General features: G+C 38.1%; 1 protein-coding gene across 1 annotated transcript in view; it reads right to left on the minus strand.

The window, feature by feature from the left end:
* Nucleotides 1–23,028, minus strand: part of gsap (gamma-secretase activating protein) — a 175,170-nt gene that overhangs the window by 144,414 nt on the left and 7,728 nt on the right. Inside the window, exons 2-5 of the mRNA XM_028811696.2 lie at nucleotides 9,810–9,889; nucleotides 9,064–9,120; nucleotides 5,817–5,886; nucleotides 5,389–5,439 (exon numbers count right to left, since the gene is read on the minus strand). Of these exons, the coding sequence (XP_028667529.2) occupies nucleotides 5,389–5,439; nucleotides 5,817–5,886; nucleotides 9,064–9,120; nucleotides 9,810–9,889 (258 nt within the window). The remainder of the gene's footprint in view (nucleotides 1–5,388; nucleotides 5,440–5,816; nucleotides 5,887–9,063; nucleotides 9,121–9,809; nucleotides 9,890–23,028) is intronic.

The raw sequence follows: 23,028 nt of genomic DNA on the forward strand, positions 1-23,028 counted from the left end.
TCATATAAATGAGTTTATTTTACATACAAATGGTAAAATTTAGAATTTACTTATATTTACTAGTTTACCCAACAAAATACAAGGACTTTCAACTTTACATTACTTATTACATTGCCTCTACTAAGTTTTTTGTTTAAATCCAATTATACATAGTTGGGCGGGCTTTTACTTTTGCGCATGCACACTGAGCAATTTCTCATTCGTGCACAGTGATCATCATACGGGTATGCTCACTGAAGAGCTTCTGATTTGTGCAAATTAATCACCTGATTTATATTCATAGAACTGGCGGGTCTTTAAGCCTTTTTTCTTTACATTTCTTGGAATTGGTAAGATATTAATTATTTATATTTTATATCAGTTTTTTATGTGTGCAGTTTTGTTAAGACGTTAATAACTTACATTCCATATAAGCTACGATAATGTGAACAGCTTGTTAAGATGTTTATGTACTGCGGTTTAATCGCAGGCATATAGTTAAGTATTTTTGTTGTTAATTTGTCTACAACTCTCCAAAGAACTGACTGACTAATAGCATGAAAGTGTGTGATTATCGTATTTATTACAAGTAACTTTTATTCTCCTAGTAATCAAAACCTGTTGAATGCCCTTTTTTTCCTCCGTTCCAAACGCCATTTTTCGAGCACTTGTTTAGCGATAATCAAAGTTTGCACAATTTGCAACTGGATTTATAAATTACATAGAGCAATTAATTATCTGAAGACACGGAGATGTACAGTTGCTCGTATAAGTTTAAAAAATCTTTAACAATGATCTTACATTCGCCGTACTTTTTAAAATACTTGAGTATACAGTATTGCAAGTTTCAATATAAAGGTACTTCCTGGGTAAAAACAAAGTTTCAGAACAGGTAACTTATGATGCTACAAAAACGTCATTGCAAGGGAGAAAATGGGGAAACTTAAAGAAGACTACAAGGCATATCGTTTTTGCATTATTAAGTTGTTGAATTGATATTTTATGTATTATATTTTTCTGGTTCATGGCACATAAAATGGTTATTTATAAGAGGTATTCATTATTTTCTATCAGAATTTTTAATATATTCTCTTAGTATACTATTTCGTATGGATTGCAGGTGGCAGCCAATATTAATAGATAATTTGTATACTAGCTTATAAAGCAGATATATCTCTTAGAGTTATGTAATTATGTTATTATGGTAAAGATAAATTATTTGGAAATCACAAGTAAAATTAATTTTGTCATTTGTTTACTATTTTTACACAAACACATTATACATTCATGCAACATGTTTTGTGTGTTTAAATTTATGACAGGTAATCACCAGAAAATATATATTTATAGCTGCACTTGATACTACTCCATGTCTAAAATTACATATTTATTTTTAATAATTAATGCTGCATTATTTGCAATTCTTGTAGGTGTGAAATGAGGTGGTATTGTAATTGCTGCAGATCTGCTTAAGCACTACTGACTTCTTCACAGCAGTTTTGTTCATGGTCAGATTTGTGCAGTAGCAGAAGCATGTTTAAAGGAGCCAGGCTCTTAGTCTGGTTATTATGGTTGGCAGACCAGCTTAAAATATAAAATGGCCAATTACAAGACAACATTAAGGTCCCTTGGATGCCCTGAGCTGAATTCATTAAAGAAGCAGTTGCAGGAAAAGTCTTCAGCAAGAAATATTAAAAAACCCAAGAAGGCTGAAGCGAATTGTCTTCCACCTCATCCAGCTGGGGAAATAAAACAAAGTCTTGAAAAAGAAAGAGAGGAGCTTTTGAGTGAGGTGAGGAAGAAAGATAATCACAGTGTTATCACCCAAAAAATGGTGAAAACATTTTCTCTCTGAAGGATTGAAGATTTCAAAGCAAGATGGCCAGCTCTCTTCAATGCCACTCAGGTACTGAAAAAATGTAAGTAAATTTATCTTCTAAATTATTTTGCATTGTTATAGTTTCTTTTTTTCTGTGTAATATGGTGTAGTTTTAGAGCTTTTAAAAAAACACCTGTTTGTTATCATTTCAGAATTGTTTGTAATTAGTTCCACTTTATGGTTTGTGTTCTATGTGTGCAGATCAGCAAAGAATTCCAAAGAATCACAACAATCCATCTGGTTGCAAATTTTACATCTTCCCTGGATAAATTCACACCAAGGCTGATAAGCATTTTCCGTAATAAGGGAGGTGCTGTAGAAAAAGAAATCCAGATGATGCTAGATATCTTATGGGGAAAGAAGCATAAGTACATTCTTGCAGAGATATTTATTAAATGACCTGGTTTGGTTGCTTTTTCACATTGCCTCTTAATACTGATTTAAACAGGAAAATACTCTCCACGAGTGAAGAGAGCTTGTTCTCTGCTGTTTGATAAAGTACTTTGGTGAAAATGTGGAGGATCTTCTCAGAGTGTATGTGGTAAGTGGATCAGTTTTATTTTTTTTCCTCTTCTGTTTGCGGAGATAGAGCCGGTTTCTCAATATTGCATTGACTGAGTGGAGTTAAAAAAAAAAAAGCTCTAATCTATACGATGACAACTCTAAGAAACTAATAAATAAAATATATACTACTATAATATGTTAGTAACACTATATTCTTACACTCAGTAGTTTATATTACTTTAATTTTTCTTTGCTTTGACAGTATATTGCCCTGTTGTATGTCAAAAATAACACATATGGATGCTGATGCATAAAACAATGAAAACCAAAGAAATGACCAAGTCAAGTTTAGAAAAGGCTTGAAAGAAAAGAAATTGATTTCATTTGTTGGGTGATGCCCTCTACACTGGATGTCATCCATCCTGATTATAAAACATTTGTAATCTGAAATTTTTTCACGAACACTTTGATATTGTTTGGTACTATCCAGAATTAGTTTCTATTAAATTGTATTGTGTCACGATTTGCTTTGCTTTTTTTGCTTTAAAACCTGAGATTAAAATTTTTCTCAGCCAGCTCTACCAGTGTAGGATAAGGAACAGGTAAAGTGTTTATTTTTTGGTGGAGTATTCCTTTGAAATATAGATGTATTTGTTATTAGTATTAATTATGGCATTTTATTTTCTTTAGGATGTTGAAGCTGATAGTATTCAGTCTGACTGGAGTCAGTATGCTCTCAAACTAATTGTGGCAAAGCATGAAGGAGCTCCTGATGCAGAACCAGCAGATGTTGGTGTGATTGTTGAGTAAACTGAATCTGTAAATAATTTTGGTGAATTTGCAACAGCATCTGCCATGTTACTATGTGTTATATATTCACTGAATCTAAGTTACCCTAAAGACCTCAGATATAGCCAGTCAGTCATTTCCCAACCCGCTATATCCTAATTACAGGGTCACAGGGGTCTGATGGAGCCAATCCCAGCCAACACATGGCCCAAGGCAGGGACTAATGCCAGACAGGGCGCCAACCCACCGCAGAGCTCAGATATACTTTAGAAGTATTCCAAAAATTATTTTTGGAATTGAGTGGTCTCAAACGTAGCTCAAAAGTTCTTTCTTTAAAAAACAGGTTAATGTGCTAATGTTAGTGCTTTATTTTTTGCATCAACTTTATTTACTGCAATATTAGAAGACCATATTGTTTTGTATATACAGGGTATGACCATATTTCAGTCAAAAAAAGCATTGTTTACTGGATTTTTTTTTTGTATTTACCTACCAATATAGAGGCCCTATTTTACATAAGAATTTGTTAAGGTGGGCTGCACGGTAGCACAGCAGTAGTGCTGCTGCCTCACAGTTAGGAAACCTGGGTTCGCTTCCCAGGTCCTCCCTGCATGGATTTTGCATGTTCTCCCCGTGTCTGTGTGGGTTTCCTCTGGGTGCTCCGGTTTCCTCCCAGAGTCCAAAGACATGCAGCTTAGGTGCATTGGCGATCATAAATTGTGCTTGGTGTGTGTGTGGGTGTGTGTGCCCTGCGGTGGGCTTGCGACATGCCCGGGGTTTGTTCCTGCCTTGCGCCATGTGTTGGCTGGGATTGGCTCCAGCAGACCCCCATGACCCTGTAGTTAGGGTATAGCGGGTTGGATAATGGATGGATGGCCCTACTTTACACAAGATTTTGTTAAGGTTATTAAGTTTACAGCTTCACAGTTAACCTTATTTTGTAAAAGTTACATACTGTGAACTAGCAAACATTTAGAAGGAAATGAACAATTTGGATTGTAAAGTAAATTTCAGTGTTAATGAGCCCATAAAATGGCTGTAGGCTTTTGCGAAGAGAAAATAAAGGTGAAATAAAATCTACATTGTAATTATTGTTATTTGTAAAGAAAAATATTGTAATAATGTTTTATACATTAAAATACAAAAACTATACTCTTGTGCTTTTTGTGCTTTTTTCCACTTTTATGACTTCTGTTTGAAAAGGTAAGAATATTGAGTTATGCTTACTCAAAAAAATTATGGCAATCAATTGCGTAAACCTTTTTAAGTTTATTCCAATTAAAATCTTGTGTAACTTATATATACACCATTTGAGTAGGGTTAAATTATGAGCACTAGTTGTTTCAACTTAAAAAAGTAATAATTTTGTAAAAGAAAATGTTAGTTAATCCAAACAATTCTTATCACATTTTTATTTTCACTCAACTCAAAAAGCAATGTTAAATTTACATTAATACCATTGTAGGATTTACTTAAAAGTAGTGTTAGTTGAAAGAACTTAAAAAGGTGAATGCAATTGATTGCCATAATTTTTTTAAGTTTATCCAACAAGTTATTTTTTTCAGTATATATATATATATATATATATATATATATATATATATATATATATATATATATATATATATATATATATATACAGTATATATATTTATCTGTCTGCTTATTTAAAAAGCTAAATTTACCCCAGGAGTCAAAAACGTTCTGTCTAGCCCTTGTACAAAAACCTAGACAAAAGCTGGGGTATCACCTTGGTAACCCCATGTACTTTTGGAACTGTGAGAGGAAAATAGCACGACTTTACAGACAGAAGTCCAATGCAGAACTCTACTTACTCATTTTTTTTTTTACAAAGTAAAAAAGTAACTGCTGATGATATAGATCTTTTTGTCTGTGCTGAAATTCCAAACAGAGAAACCTGTCCTGACCTCATTAAAAAGATTCAGCATATTGGGACTGGCAAGATTACAAATATTGTTTTTACAGAAGTTCTGAAATAAAAGTGAAACTAATGAAATAGCAACAATTCCAAGAAAAAAAAAAATCTTAAAAGTGTGTATCCGGAAAACCAAACACGGGGGTTGGCGAGCGAAGCGAGCAGGGGGCGAAGCCCTCTAGTCTGTAAAAACAGCAAAATGCATTAAATTTAATATTAAATTTGAAACATGCATTGAGTTTAAGGGTGTTGCCATTCTCAATTTCTGTAAGAAAGAAATTGTAATGATGAGTGAAATTACCTGGCTGGAAGTGATCTTTCAAAGGGTACTTCTTCTGCAAAATACTAACAGCTAAAATGAGAGATAGATTTTTAAGCCAAGAAGAGACACATTGGGTACAATAATATAATACAACAAATGTAGCTTAATAAGTTACATTAACTAATTTTATTCAAGTGCTCAGAAACTGTCCCAGTAAAATTTTCTTCTAAAGAAAACTGATCTGCCTACTCCATGTTTCTCAGACTAAAAGACATAAAACAAATGAGCTCCAGTGGTTCAGTTAGTAACATACAGTATTTTAAATATATTCTTTTAGAAACAGAGTAAAATCAAATTAAGAAATGGTACAGATATATCAGTAAACAGGCTAATGATACCCCAAAACACACCAAAATTGTATTGTACTGTATTAGTATATGCATTACTAAGATTACGACATACAGTACCCAACAGTGTGTTTTCTCTGTTGACGGAGCAGCTGATAATGGAAACTTCTTTCTCAAAGGAATAGAGAATCTGAAAATAATTTCAATATTATATAAATTATTCCAAATAAACAATAACAAAATCATCACATTTAAACAAGTAAGTTTTATTACTTCACCATTACAAAATAATATTCATGAGACATTCACTGTTCCACATGATTTCTTTTTTCTGCCAGATGTTACATCCTCATTGTGCAACTCAGCCCATGATACTGTCAGCTACTGTAACTGCTGAATCCTTAATCTGAACAGTTTGCATGCAAGTCTGAGGCAAGCTTCAACCACGATAAGGAAGTTCACAAAGATGGGCACAGAAATTGATAAAAATGCTACTGAACACACATATAGAAATCAATTTAAATAGCAAATTAACAGCACAGTGGTGGATGAACTAGTTCTGCTACTTAAACAGATATCGTGTCTCTACTATTGGAATCCTGCACATGATCAGTCTTGATTTAGAAAATGCACATTCTCCCAGTGTCTTCACGTGTATTCTTACGGGTGCACCAGTTTTTCCTGTCACACCCCCAAAGACATGGATAGAAAGTGGACAGGTGGCAGTAAATTGACCAAAGAGAGAATGTGAGTGAGCACAGAAGAGAAACAGAACTCCACCCTGAATTCTAGTAAGTGTACTTTATTTCATAGACTCCCCAATATTAGCAGATATACATAGCAGATGGATGAAAAATATTTGTGTGAAATGAAACAAAAATGCACAAAAGTCTATTTAACTAGTAGCTTATTTCAACATGTTACAAATGAGAATTACTGAATAAACGTATATCTGGATTCCACAAATTAAATATATATCCAGAGAGTTTGTGTGCTGGTAAGAAGAATGCCCCTACATGTTCACATTTGAAATGTCACAGGTATCTTAACTGTGAAAAAAAAAACAGTTTAAAAAAATGAAATCAACCTGGACACCAACTCACCAGTCTGCAAAAGAAACTAATATAGATAAGGCTACAGGTATATTTTAATAAGATCCTAAATATTTTTCAGATATATTTTACAGCTTTTAGGAGAAAAAAAGTTTTCTGTTGGGATAAAAAAAAAAATATATGGAAATCCTGAACGAATTTGGATGAATCCAGATTGATTTGAACCTTCTCAGCTAAGCAAAAGCATTTAAACTATGAGTTTATGAGGAAAACATTCTACAATAATACATACAATAAATAATGCTTTCCACTGTAATCTAGTCAATTAATTATCATCATTTTATCATCAATTCAATGGCCCACCACTTACTAAAGTTATGGAACCAATGTAGTACAATTTTAAGGCAGAAAAACTTTATTCTGTTCCCCCCTGTACATGTCAATTTCCCATTTCAGCCTTTTTTTTAAATCTGTGGAATACACTCTGGATTGTGAAGTTTACAGATTGTTACACAGATATTATGTTTGGATCTTTTGAACAATTAAGCTCCAGATTTATTCTCTCAGCAAAACACCTTCCTCTATATGCAAATTATAAGATTTGTTAAAAGCTATTGCTGAACTTTATGCACCCTAATCCATGTCTATACTTATAGTTATACTAACTAGTGTGATTGAAGATTGAAATAGTATCTGCAGAGTATGTAAAATATGTCACAGAATTTGCCATTTACTGATCTTAGAGAGCAATGGGAAAGAGATCTTTCAATTTACATTTCAAAAAAGGAGTGAAATTTCATCTATTGATAAAGTACTAGCTCAATATATATCAAACAAACCATAATTTAATTATAAGTTTTCAATTATCACATGTATCTTATTTAAATTTGTACCCAGGGCAAGATTCAACTAGTGAGCAATGTCATCAAGCACGTGCCTAACCAGATCACATGTTTTGGGAATGTTCTTTACTTAAACTATTTTGGACAAAAGATTTGTATCATATATTTCTCTCGGTATGCCTCAGGTTTACAACCACTCCTACTGCCTTAACAGCAATATTTGGATTTATAGAAGATGGATTAAAAGTGTGCTACAAAAAATCAGTTATAATATTCTATCCTATGTTATACTACTTTCACAAAGACTATTTTACTCAACTGGAAGAATCGCAATCCACCTTCTATTTTGTAACTTTCTGTGGGAAAGCAATGTTGTCTATTATCTCAGTTTTAAAAAAATCGAATTCTCTTTGGATCTGTTCAGACCTTTTTCAGAACATGTCAAGAACTCTAAAATGAACATGCCAGACCCCAAGTTAACCTATTTTTTAATTGTACTTGCTGTTTCATCATATACAAATAACTATTTCAGATGTGCCCTTCTATTTTAATTGCACTTGTTGTGGTAGGAGGCGAATGTTGAAGGTATTTTTTTTATTGTTTTCAAAACATACTATTGTACTTACTATGTTATTCTAATTTTTTGATTGTGTTCTGTTGTAATGTTTTATTTCCAAATAAAATGATTGAATAACTATAGTGAGATTTATTTCTACAAGACCTAGAAAAATTACTTGACAGATTTTTTTTCTAGATTTTCTTAGTATGATCATTCTGAACATTTTTCATTGGTTATTGAACCAATGTAAGTGAAAAGAAAGAAGTGGAAAGACAGCATCATTTTTCTTGATACCTGACTGGATAACTCCATTCACATATCTTTCAATCATTTACACACTGAAATAATACAATTATTGTGTGATTTTTCCACTATTACAATGAACTAGGAGAAAAAAAATGACTGAGCAACTTTGAAAATATCCAAGAAATTTAAGAGCACAAACATCTGAAAAATGCAGAAGGCTCAAGAACAGAACAAGCAGTGCCCTGAAGCTCTCTTTTTTTCTTTATATTAAATGAAATGCAAAAACTCTGATCAGTCCTGTCTAAGGGCCAGGTTGGACCAAAGTCATGGAAAAGATGTAAATACATCAGTAATGTTCTTGAGTACTTCAGAAAGACCTGCTGAGAAAACAATAAACATGCTGCATCATATGGCAACACAAGTACATGCAAGAGAACGATAATCAAATAATGAACTGCAAAGTCAACTGTTGTATAATAGTTTTTGTGTTATTTCACATAACAAATATAGCAATTCTATCTCAAAACATTCTAAAAATGTATTTGAAACAAAAAATATGTTAAAAATCTGATCAAATACAGCATACTATAAAGTGCATATTTAAAGATAAGTAAAAAATATTTTGTTTACAATAAACTTTTCCTTAGATTTAGACTTATAGATTATACCTTGTTTTGTCTTGAAGAAGGATCATAAATTCCCACATATGTACTTCCATACGCACCCTGCCAAAGAAAAATAACGCTTTCACTTAACACACAGCAACTAATACTGATTCATTTGGATAACACAAAAATAAATCATACATCTTTAAGTATTTTTACTCTTCTACACACCAATGTTAGACAAAAGAATAAAACATTTTGGGGAGACATGAGTACTGAATTTATTTCAATACAGAATACACTAAACAGCCACAACATTAAAACCACTAACAGGTGAAGTAGTTAACATTAATTATCTCTTTACAATGGCACCTGTCAAGAGATATCTTAGGCAGCAAAATAACAATCAGTTCTTAAAGGTGATGTGTTGGAAGCAGAAAAATGGGAATGCGTAAAGATCTGAGCAACTTTGACAAGTGCCAAATTGTGATGGCTAGTCAACTAGGTCACAGCATCTCCAAAACAGCAGGTCTTGTGGGGTGTTTCTAGTATGCAGTGGTTAGTATCTACCAAAATTAGTCCAAGAAAGGACAACCAACAAACCGGCAATAGGCTCATGAGCTTAATGATGCATGTGGGGAGTGAAGGCTAACCCATCTGGTCTAATCCCATGAAAAATATTTAAAATATAGTGACATTTTCCCTATATCTTACAGTTCTCTCCCTAAACTATCTTATAAAGACACAAATCACTTATGTAAATCATTTCAAGTAGTCACTTAAACCTGAAAAAGTTAAAAAGATATTACCTTCCACGTATACAGGATGCATCCATTTCCTTCCACATTGACAATCTGAGCTTTTCTCTCATGAGGAAAAGCAGCTGTTTCTACAAAAAAATGTTTTACATAAATAAATATACTATATTAAAAACCTAATTAACAAACATATTTTGGTTTAACTTTTGCCTTTTTTTGTAAAAGTAATGATATTCGCCTCTGCATAAATTTGTTAGAGGATATGAATCAAAAATTAACATTTTATTTTTTAAATTGTGCCACCAACTACATTAGACCTCAAAGGAGATTACTACAGTGGCTAGAACTACTGTAATTCTGATTTTCACAACAAAAGGCAGCATGCAGTTAAGTAATATTCATTCATACAAATTGTAAACATTTTAAATGTATTCAGACGAAACTGCAAAGTTTAAAAAGGTAATCATCTATATAAAAATGCCCCATATACAGTATATATTATTAGCAGAAAGGGATGTATAACAATATCCCTTCCACATTGGCACTGTGAAAAAACAGCAGTCTGTTTCACAGATCCGCCTTAAAAAAAGGACAAGTGTTTGTGCATCTGTGTGTCCATCTGGATTGCAATGTTTCCATCATTTCAACAGATGGTGCATCATAAATGTATGTATTAATAAAATTAATTGCATTTATCATTCCAATGGATGGTGCATCACAAAGATTAACACTGATTTTACCCATCCCATACCAAACGACGTACAGCAGAGACATGCATTTTGCATTTGTCATTTCAACAGATGGCAAATAACAAACATTGACAGTACTTTCACAAATCCCAAGCTAAATGGCATATAACAAAGACATGTATTGTATTTGTCATTCCAACAGATGGTGCATCACAAACATTTGTAGTAATGCATTTTATTATTTATTACTACATGCATTACAAAATACATTCCAATAGATGGTGTACTGCAAACGTTAATGCTGAGGTCTGCATTGATTACTTAGATTTCAATCTGCTGTTGATGGGTAGCACAGCTAGTATATATTACTTTTTACTATGCATTATCTATAGGAGCTTTAATAATATAAATGAAAAAAAATTACTTCTGATTTCACTCAAGACATTTACCACCTAAAATGAAAACAGAAATAAGTAAGACTAATTGAATGAGTTTCACTTATTTTGGTGATGATCCAATTCAGAAACTAAAAATTAAACATATGAGAACTGCGGTAGTCCAGAGTTCCAGGTACAACATGTTCATATTTTTCACTGGGTAACTTCTATTATCACTCAAATGGAGATTCTGTCCACTGAGACAAAGCTGTTTTTTTCCTGCTCAAATGCAAGTAATCCTATGGAACTTCACTACTTCAAGGCTGTTTCACATATTTTAAATTCTCTCTAAATAGCAACAGAGTTTAAAAAGCACTTATGTTGTTTAAGAAATCTGGTGGTTATTTTCCTTCAAGTACAGTACAGACACTACTTAAACAAAAGATATTTGAACAGCTTTAAGGGACAACTACAAAAATGTAGGAATCCCATACAGGCTTTTTTAACCAGTCTGCTTGCACAATTCACCATGGGTGGAAACATCTGCTTATTTACCAATACAAAAACATTCTGCTTTAAAGCCTCAATTCTGGCAAATGGATAAGTAATTGACTGCCTTTAGATACTAAAGGAGAAGAAAGCAAAAGAACACCTGTCTTATTAGTATAGCAGATGGTTGTTTCCTCTGTTTTGAACTACCTTTTTACCATTATTTTTTACGGATTTTTACATATACCATATATACTCGAGTATAAGCCAACCCGAATATAAGCTGAGGTACCTAATTTTACCTACAAAAACTGGTAAAACTTATTGACTCGAGTATAAGCCTAGGGTGGGAAATGCAGCAGCTACTGGTAAGTTTCAATAATCAAAATAAATACCAATAAAATTACCGTACATTAATTGAGGCATCAGTAGGTTAAATGTTTTTGAGTATTTATTTCAAAGAAAAACAGTAAACTAGCTCTGTAAGTGGAGAAGAGGATCAACAAAAACAATAAGGTATCTCTCTCTCGCGCGCACGCACGCACGCACGCGTGGGGGGGGGGGAAGTGTGTGTGTGTGTCTGTCTGTCTGTCTCTCTCTCTCTCTCGTGTGTCTTTCTGTCTCTCTCTCGCTGCACACGGAGAGACTGAACACGTGCAGAAATCATCGGCGCGCACAAAGCGAAAGGGAAACTGGCTTGTACGTATACTGGGGGGCAGCGGGACAGGACTCGAATATAAGCTGAGGGTGACGTTTTTCAGCACATTTTGGGTGCTGAAAAACTCGGCTTATATTCCAGTATATACGGTATATCTTATTATATCTATTTACTCTAAATACATAGAGTAGTAATTAAAATACAGTAACCACTCTACATTTGCGAACTTCACATTTTTGGTTATTCACAAGTTGGCCATGAATAATTAAATATAAATATTTTATTAGCTTGCTAACAGATTGCAGAAACTTGCAAAGGACGAATAAGTCAAAAAATATATAAACAATATGGAAAATAATTTATATCACCTAAAATCATAATATATAAATATTAGTGTTAAGATTTTTTTAGTAAGTGCATATTATATCTTTCAATATTAAGTTATTATTGATAAAAAAGCAAAAAAATAACTGAGGTGGCGCAGTATAGGTCTCTGTCCACTGATCTGTCAATTGCAAGATGACAGCAGAAACTTCTTGTGTGGAGCTGCTGCTCTAACAGTGTTTCAGCTGTTTTCCTTTACTGGACTGAGACTGCAAACACTGTTAGCAGTCAGGATCTCAGCTTTAAGACTCTCCCAACATGGCTTCCCTATAACACCCTATGCAATCTGCCTCATCCTTTGCCTGTGCAGTTTTACCATCAGCTGTGCTGTACATGGCTTCTCTGGGGACAATGGCAACTCAATCAGCCACACTTTTTTCCAGCTCCATGAGCCCAAAGCTCCACTAACACTTTCCAGAATTTCCTCTGAAGAGCCAGGTAAGTTTGTTGTAGGGTATTGCAGCACTTAGCACTTAGCTATGTCAGACATTAGGTTTTTTCCCCATCCCACTCCTGACACCAACATAGTGCCAGTGTCAGCTTTTCTTCCTCTTTACATGTCTCTTTGAGGTGGCTTGCTATCCTTAAAAGTGCTGCTCATCATTGCAGGTTGGCCATTTTCATAGGTGCTGTCACACACGTGCGCATGGGAGGCAGCTAAAGGGCTTGAGTAAGGGCAGTTCCAAATCATACCGGGATGTGGCAGAGTGCACTGACTCTTTTTCTCCTTTGCTTGCAGACCATAAACGGAAGATTCTACCTGGCCCTCTTGACGTCGCTTCCGGGACCAAGCCTATGGAAGACGACCTTGCCGGGTCCAGCCCCTGTGATGTCACGTCCAGGCTCGAACCTATGGCTGAAGACCTTCCTGAGCCTGACCCCTTTGATCTCACTTCCTGTCTTTTCCATTAGAAGCCTTCACCTTTTAAATATTCCCTCAGTTCTGTTTTGGACTTGGTTTTGTGCTATCATTTAAACGTCAATTTGCAGCCAGGAAACCAATTATACAGGTGGCTGCCCCAAACCTTGCTATGGCTCTTTGTGGAGTTTGGTTTGTGACAGTGCCTATGCTTCTGGTGATGGAATACCACTTGTCAGTGCTGTTATAATATTAAGAACTGTGAATCTTATTTTCAGTACAATAAATTGAAACAATATGAAAGCTTCACTTGTTTTAAACAGTTCCACTAACTTAATCATATAGTATGTATGTCAAGTATCAAGGATAAACTGGTTTGTGAGTATTCCACCTCTTAAGAGTAGTGATGTAAAGTGGACGCACACAGACACACACACACATATATATATATATAAGTTCCTCAGAACATTACACACTTAAGTGAGCAATGAAGACTTCATTTCATTACTGTGAACTACATGACATGTGTAGCTCACTACTGAGCTAATGTTAATTCCCTAAGAAAAAAATGAATTTTGGTGGCATGTCATTTACCTAGGCCCCTCTGTACTTAAGACAGTCAAAACTTTGCCCTGTATGGTCAAAACACTGAAAAATAAGCAGCAAAGACAAATGTTTCTGCATTTATTCAAATGAACAGATATAATCTCTGAGAACCATCCAATGAGAGCACATTAGCTGCCACTGAAAATGTATAACCAAAAAAAACTTAAGCAGGGAATCATGCAACTCAAAAAAAACCTACAACAGCACCCTCATCTGTATGACACAAATAATACTCCTCAGATCTATGAAGGCTGAAAGGTTACCCATAACACCAACAAAAATACTGACAACTTGACCTTGAAAGGGGTTCATATTTAGTAATGTTCTGATAGAAAAGCAATCTACAGTATAGAAAGAAAAACACATCATGTTTCAAGAATGATGAAAACTAAAGCATGTGGACTAACAGCAGAATGAAGTAGAAGAAAGCTCTTTACCTGGTTCACTTGTAATACTAATCCAACAACAACAACATTTGTTTACATTAATAGACTGAACTTTCTTTAATTGTTAAACTATCTATACATTTATCCTTCTTCCTAATCCACTTATCCAGGGCAGAGTTAAGGGGCTGCTGGGGCATTTCCCAGCAGTTATCAAGTGCAAGACAGAAACAACACCTGGAAAGGGTGCCAATCCATCGCAAGGCAAATAGGCACACTCTCACTAGGGTAAATTTAGTAATACCAGCTCACCCAACCTCAATATCTCCTTCTTGTGAGAGAGCAGTACTATCACTGCACCACTGTGCCACCTTGTTTAGATTATATCATTATAAAATATTACTGTAAAATATAACTTGAACTGTTGGAAAATAGCAAATTTCATTGTTATTACAGTTCAGTCACTGTGATCAGGACAGTACATTTGAAAGACATATTAATACACTAAATACAAATCACCTCAGTCCCAACCAGTCCTACACCATGCCCCCATGAACAATTTTGCGCTAACCTTTTAACAGACCCTGAAAAAAACTGTATTACCATCATCATTCACAGTTACACCTGTATCACCAGCCCTTTCTTACCTCCTTCATAATTACTCATGCCTCAACCTCCATCACTGGCCATATGTGCATTTCCTCTTTCATCACCACGAAAATAGACAAAAAAAAACCAAACAAACAAACGCACACACACACACACACACACACACACACACACACACACACACACACACACAGAGGGACCAAGCCTTTCCATATTGAATCAGTAAAATACAAATAAAGAGATTGCTTTAAGAAGAGGAGACATGTTTTATGAGTGTAGCCACATTAAATGTTTCAACTTTTGAGCCCACATTGTTGACAAAACCATTTTCCTGGAAGAGTAGGCTCTGAGCCAGATGTACACAGAAATGATTTAGAGAGGAAAAACATTTTTTTTTAAGAACAAAAGGGATGGCTGCTGTTTATTCTGTGAATTTTCTGTGGTGTTCATCATTGGAGGATCAACATCTAAAAACATATGTCAGCGTATTAGCCAAAGCTCTCCTAATATTGATGTTATTGATGTGAATATTGAAGGGATATTGCAAAATATGACAAGAGGAAGAATAACTGGACCTGCCTATGTAGCAAAGCATTACAATCATGCATTCATCACATCTATACTAATAAAAGGCAAAGCCCTCACTGACTGACTGAATCACTCACTCATCACTAATTCTCCAACTTCCCTTGTAGGTAGAAGGCTGAAATTTGGCAGGCTCATTCCTTACAGCTTACTTACAAAAGTTAGGCAGGTTTCATTTTGAAATTCTACACGTAATGGTCATAACTGGAACCTGTTTTTTGTCCATATACTGTAATGGAGGAGGCGGAGTCACGTATCGCGTCATCACGCCTCCTACGTAATCACGTGAACTGAAAACAAGGAAGAGATTTACAGCACGACTCAAACGCTGGAACGAAGGTAAATGACGTTAATTGTTGAGTGTCTTTTAATACATTTACGGGGTGATTTCTCAGGCTTAAAAGCTCGCCTTTTATCAAACGCGGGAACAAAGGTAAATGACGTTGTTGAGTGTCTTTTAATACTGTGTAAGCATACATATTAACACATGTGCAATTAAACGTGTGCATTTACGGGGTGATTTCTCAGGCTTAAAAGCTCGCCTTTTATTAAAAAGGTAAATGCAAACTGTTTTCATTCTGAAGGGCACAAACCACGTTAGATTTCAGCAGTTAAACGCGCAAAAATGTCGGTACACCAGATAAATAAGCGCAACATATTATCAGTTGTATTGTATGCTTACAATACATATAGAAATGTGTTAATCATTAACTAATAGTATGGGATGGTGTTTTTCGACTCGCGCCTTGATTTAAACGATTCCATGTCTTGGTGGGTTTGAATAGCTTATTGTCAATATCTTTACACCTTTTTAAGACTTATTGACTGAAACGGGCTTTCACGAAAAAACTTAGGGCTTTGCTACAGGATACACCGTCCACAAGTTAAGGAAGTAAAAATAAAGGTATATATTTCTGTTTTATTTAAACCTTTTAAGTTCGTATGCATAGCCCCATTTGGCTGTTTTAGTTTTTTTTTTTCTTTCTTCAGTAATATTTAATCTCCTTAAAGGAAAAGAACATATGCATTTTACTTTTTTTATATCTCTTTAGTAATATTTTAGTGTAAAAGGATAACCAGTATTTAAACCTTTTATGTTACTTTATAAAGTTATTTTACACAATGTTGGAAAATTAATAAGAAAGCTACATATTTTGGCAGCTGCTGCTTTAATTTTCAATCTTAATGTAGAATACTGTATAACATTCTACTGTCTGCAAACAGATTCATGGAAACTTCCTGAAAAAATATGTCGAGGCCACAAGAAAGTGCCCTGGAGATGCAATACAGGAATCGACTTTTTGTTCAAATCTCAAAAAGAACAGTAGATCTAGAGGTTAGAGAAAACCACTAAGCTCTATTTCATGAGATACCACCTTATCCATCACTTTTTTGGCTAAAATAAATGCACAATATTCCAAACCTTAATTGTTTTCTTTTTCACTAGCAATGAGTCAGTCACTCAGTGTTGTAAGCACAAAAAACAATCCTACACTTGTATGAATTTAAAAATACTGGGATCTAAACCGAAACACACCACAAAGTACAACAGTAAACTGCCTATGGTTAAGTAATATGTAGCCTCCAAGAGGGAGCAGAAGGTGGAAGTGAGAAAAAGCATGACAATTTCTGAGATTTTACAAATTAGTCAGACACTTTGAGGGGTGACAAACTGCAAGTGAAAAAAGGTTCAAATGTCTTCTTAAAGTTATATTTTAAAAACAGCCGAAAAACAAACTATACTAATAATATTTAATAATAATATATATTTTATTTAACACCTCCACCATTCTCAAAGCCCTTAATTGCTACTCAAAAGGAAAGTACAGTAATAGAAGCGCAGAAAAAGGGGATACCCAATAAATAATACCTAAAAACCAGAAGTATCAAACTTAAAATACATTAAATAAATAAAAATGCAAAAATGTGTAACACACCGCAACAGTAAATTGGAATATGCTGCTCAACAATAAAAGATAGTAAACAAATAGATAAAAAGTTAGGTCACAGAGATCTGGCCAGAGGAAGTAATAGGTACGATAAAAACCAAAAGGGAACCATTACTAATTAGAATTTGAACAAATTTGCCCTCTCTAGCACATAAATAACTATTTGATTGGCTTGCTCAGCGAAGTGCTCTTTGAAATATTGATGTAAATTCTTAACTTGACATACAGTATGCCCCTTAAATTATCTACATTTTTTTCTAGTACAGAGGAATGTCAGGAATGGCATTTCATAAGTCTCTAATAATAGTGAACTTGCTACCTTTATTTGTTGTAGTAACATTGTTTTTTTTTTCTTAAATATAGCCTTACAGACTGAGACCCATTACTTATGTCTTCCTATCAAACAGAACAATTGTTTGTGTACTGCTGACCAGACACAAAATGTTAGAATAAAGCTAACCAGGCAACCAACCCAAAGAGTGTGAAGCAATGAACTATAAAATGCAAAATTGCTAAGTGTATGTGAAAAGTACAAAAAACAGAAGTGATGACTAACCAAAGTTAGCAAGTAATAAGGCAACAAGAACCACAAACAATACACATACACGAATAAGCATGCACAACAGAAATGAATGCAAAAATCAGATTTTACAATGGGAGTACTTCTCTAATATTATGGTCCTAAATACAGTACTCTGATTTTTTGCAGAATGAGGTACATCTATTTCTGTGCATAAAAGGGAGGCAATCTTTAAGCAAAGCTGGGTAAACCAAGTGCTTTTTCAAGAATCAATGAAAAAAGGAAAACGAACCAAAACATAGTTGTTACTGCTTTTCATGCACAAAAGACAAATAATTTAACTACAAACTGCCAACGATGAAGACAGTCTAACTAAACAACCAACTAACACCAAAGTATACACTGTCGCTTCAAAGGGCTTGAAGTTCATTTTCAAAAGGAGGTGTGAAGTTAGGGAATTAAACACAAGGTGGAAAAGAGTGTTGGGTGTTTAAATCCCAGAATTTAAAAAGCACTGGGAAACTGATATTCAGAATTTTTTTTTACCACAACTTATTTTTTCTGATGTTTATTACCATCCATCCATCCATCCATTGTCTCCCGCTTATCCGAGGTCGGGTCGTGGGGGCAGCAGCTTGGCCTCCTCCCGGTTAGACGTGCCCGGAACACCTCACCAGGGAGGCGTCCAGGAGGCATCCTGATCAGATGCCCGAGCCACCTCATCTGACTCCTCTCGATGCTGAGGAGCAGCGGCTCTACTCTGAGCCCCTCCCGGATGACTGAGCTTCTCACCCTATCTTTAAGGGAAAGCCCAGACACCCTGCGGAGGAAACTCATTTCAGCCGCTTGTATTCGCAATCTCGTTCTTTCGGTCACTACCCATAGCTCATGACCATAGGTGAGGGTAGGAACATAGATCGACTGGTAAACTGAGAGCTTTGCCTTGCGGCTCAGCTCCTTTTTCACCACGACAGACTGATGCAGCGCCCGCATTACTGCGGATGCCGCACCGATCCGCCTGTTGATCTCACGCTCCATTCTTCCCTCACTCGTGAACAAGACCCCGAGATACTTGAACTCCTCCACTTGGGGCAGGATCTTGCTACCAACCCTGAGAGGGCACTCCACCCTTTTCCGGCTGAGGACCATGGTCTCGGATTTGGAGGTGCTGATTCTCATCCCAGCCGCTTCACACTCGGCTGCGAACCGATCTAGAGAGAGCTGAAGATCACGGGCCTGATGAAGCAAACAGGACAACATCATCTGCAAAAAAGCAGTGACCCAATCCTGAGCCCACCAAACCGGACCCCCTCAACGCCCTGGCTGCGCCTAGAAATTCTGTCCATAAAAGTTATGAACAGAATTGATGACAAAGGGCAGCCCTGGCGGAGTCCAACTCTCACTGGAAATGGGTTCGACTTACTGCCAGCAATGCGGACCAGGCTCTGGCACTGATCGTACAGGGACCGAACAGCCCTTATCAGGGGGGCCGGTACCCCATACTCTCGGAGTACCCCCCACAGGATTCCCCGAGGGACACGGTCGAATGCCTTTTCCAAGTCCACAAAACACATGTAGACTGGTTGGGCAAACTCCCATACACCCTCCAGGACCCTGCTAAGGGTATAGAGCTGGTCCACTGTTCCGCGACCAGGACGAAAACCACACTGTTCCTCCTGAATCCGAGGCTCGACTATCCGACGGACCCTCCTCTCCAGGACCCCTGAATAGACTTTTCCAGGGAGGCTGAGGAGTGTGATCCCTCTGTAGTTGGAACACACCCTCTGATCCCCCTTCTTAAAGAGGGGGACTACCACCCCGGTCTGCCAATCCAGAGGCACTGTCCCTGATGTCCATGCGATGTTGCAGAGGTGTGTCAACCAAGACAGTCCTACAACATCCAGAGCCTTGAGGAACTCCGGGCATATCTCATCCACCCCTGGGGCCCTGCCACCAAGGAGTTTTTTGACCACCTCTGAGTCCCCAGGCTCTGCTTCCTCATTGGAAGGCATGTTAATGGGATTGAGGAGGTCTTCGAAGGTACTCCCCCCACCGACCCACAACATCCCGAGTCGAGGTCAGCAGCGCACCATCCCCACCATATACAGTGTTGACACTGCACTGCTTCCCCTTCCTGAGACGCCGGATGGTGGACCAGAATCTCCTCGAAGCCGTCCGAAAGTCGTTCTCCATGGCCTCCCCCAAACTCCTCCCACGCCCGAGTTTTTGCCTCAGCAACCACCAAAGCCGCATTCCGCTTGGCCTGCCGGTACCTATCAGCTGCCTCCAGGGTCCCACGACAGGCACCGACCACCTTACGGCCACAGCTCCGGTCAGCTGCCTCAACAACAGAGGCACGGAACATGGCCCATTCGGACTCAATGTCCCCCACCTCCCTCGGGATGTGGTCGAAGTTCTGCCGGAGGTGGGAGTTGAAGCTACTTCTGACAGGGGGCTCTGCCAGACGTTCCCAGCAGACCCTCACAACACGTTTGGGCCTACACGCCTGACCGGCATCCTCCCCCACCATCGAAGCCAACTCACCACCAGGTGGTGATCAGTTGACAGCTCCGCCCCTCTCTTCACCCGAGTGTCCAAGACATGTGGCCGCAAGTCCGACGACACGACCACAAAGTCGATCATCGAACTGAGGCCTAGGGTGTCCTGGTGCCAAGTGCACATATGAACACCCCTATGCTTGAACATGGTGTTCGTTATGGACAATCCGTGACGAGCACAGAAGTCCAATAACAAAACACCGCTCGGGTTCAGATCAGGGGGGGCCATTCCTCCCAATCACTCCCTTCCAGGTCTCACTGTCATTGCCCACGTGAGCATTGAAGTCTCCCAGCAGAACGAGGGAGTCCCCAGAAGGTATGCCCTCTAGCACCCCCTCCAGGGACTCCAAAAAGGGTGGGTACTCCGAAATGCTGTTCGGTGCATACGCACAAACAACAGTTAGGACCCATCCCCCCACCCGAAGGCGAAGGGAGGCTACCCTCTCGTCCACCGGGGTAAACCCCAATGTACAGGCTCCAAGTTGGGGGGCAATAAGTATACCCACACCCCTCCTTTAACCGCCACCTTATCGTGGTGGAGGGGTTTGCGTGTCCCAATGATCCTAGGAGCTCTGTTGTCCGGGGCTTTATGCCCCTGGTAGGGCCACCCAAGGCAAACTGGTCCTAGGTGAGGGATGAGACAAAGAGCGGTTAAACAAAACCTCCTATGATGAAAAACAATTTTGGACGGCGTTTTCCCTTGCCCGGACGCGGGTCACCGGGGCCCCACTCTGGAGCCAGGCCTGGAGGTGGGGCTCGATGGCGAGCGCCTGGTGGCCGGGCCTGTACCCATGGGGCTCGGCCGGGGCACAGCCCGAAGAGGCAACGTGGGTCCCCCTTCCCATGGGCTCACCACCTATGGGAGGGGCCAAGGAGGTCGGGTGCAGTGTGAGTTGGGTGGTGGCCGAAGGCGGGACCTTGGCGGTCCGATCCTCGGCTACAGAAGCTGGCTCTTGGGACGTGGAATGTCACCTCTCTGAAGGGGAAGGAGCCTGAGCTAGTGCGCGAAGTTGAGAGGTTCCGGCTAGATATAGTCAGACTCACCTCGACGCACAGCTTGGACTCTGGAACCAATCTCCTTGAGAGGGGCTGGACTCTGTACCACTCTGGAGTTGCCCCCCGGTGATGTTTATTACAGTTCATAAATTTTTTATTAGATAAAGGTATCAGTCAGTCTTTCAAATAATGTGTCTCTGCAATTTTAACTTTCAATAAATAATTATTTAATTTTGCATATAGAGATATCCACTCATACTGTATGTAGCCAAAACGCCAAGGAAAACTGAATCAGTAGGGTATTTCAGTCTAGAGAATGTAGAATAAAATATGCTAAGGAAAATAGGTATTTATGGTTTAATCCATTGTGACAGATTTAGGGTCCCCGTGACCCCTTGAACCCACAGACTACACGTCAGACACCAGGTAAAAGTCCAAATATTATATTTATTTAGACAAAACGTGCACAAAGCACCCTCTTCTCCACAATATTCAAATAAATACACAATAAACAATCACTGATCAATAACAATAATCCTCCTCACTCCCAGACGTGTTGCCACCCTTCCACCCAGCTCAGCATCTGTGATTTCCCATTGTCCTTTTATATTCCCTGACCCGGAAGTGATTCCAACCCTACAGTCCATGTGATTCCTTATCACTTCCGAGTCAGATAAAAAAGTCCTTTTCTTCATCCCAGCACGTCATTTCCTTTGTCGTCTTGCCTACGACGTACTTCCAGGTTATAGGGCACAAACAACTCTCTGGGCCTCCCTGCAGCGTCATCTGTTGGCCCCTGTGGTATCCAGCAGGGCTGTAAAGGAAAACTCCATCGTCCATGATTCCCTGCTGGTATTCGGGGCAACTTCCATGCCGCAGGGACAGCTCCATCTGGCGGCCTGGGGGTGTTGGCCGGGGTGACAGGCCGGCCATATCCCACAACATACTATGCCATTTTTTCTAGGCAGAGTATATTTTTCTACATAGTTTTCTACAGCTTTAAGACAGTAAAGCAGTCCACATAAGGATGCAAGTGTGAATATTGTCCATCCATCCATTATCCAACATCCCATTCCAACATTATCCAACATCCCAACCGCAGGATTACGGGGGTCTGCTGGAGCCAATCCCAGCCAACACAGGGTACAAGGCAGGAAACAAACCTCGGGCAGGGCGTGCGCACACACACACACAAAAACACACCCACACACCAAGCACACATTAGAGACAATTCAGAATTGCCAATGCACCTAACCTGCATGTCTTTGGACTGTGGGAGGAAACTCACGTTGACACGGGGAGAACATGCAAACTCCACGCAGGGAGGACCTGGGAAGTGAACCCGGGTCTCCTAACTGCAAGGCACCGTGCCACCCTGTGAATATTGTATTTAATTAAAATATAGTTAACATTTTCTAGCATTAGGTGGCACAGTAGCACACACTGATTGGCACTACCACTTTGCAAATTCAATGTACAAGGTTTAAATCCAGCACCAGATTATCTGTATGGAGTTTGCATGTTAACCCTGTGTGTACGTGTTTTTCTTCTGGATACTCCAGTTTTCCTCCCACAATTTCAAGGCCTTGTAAGTTTTGTTAAATGATT

Source organism: Erpetoichthys calabaricus, chromosome 1 (genome assembly GCF_900747795.2).
Source record: "Erpetoichthys calabaricus chromosome 1, fErpCal1.3, whole genome shotgun sequence".
Taxonomy (NCBI): Eukaryota; Metazoa; Chordata; class Cladistia; order Polypteriformes; family Polypteridae; genus Erpetoichthys; species Erpetoichthys calabaricus.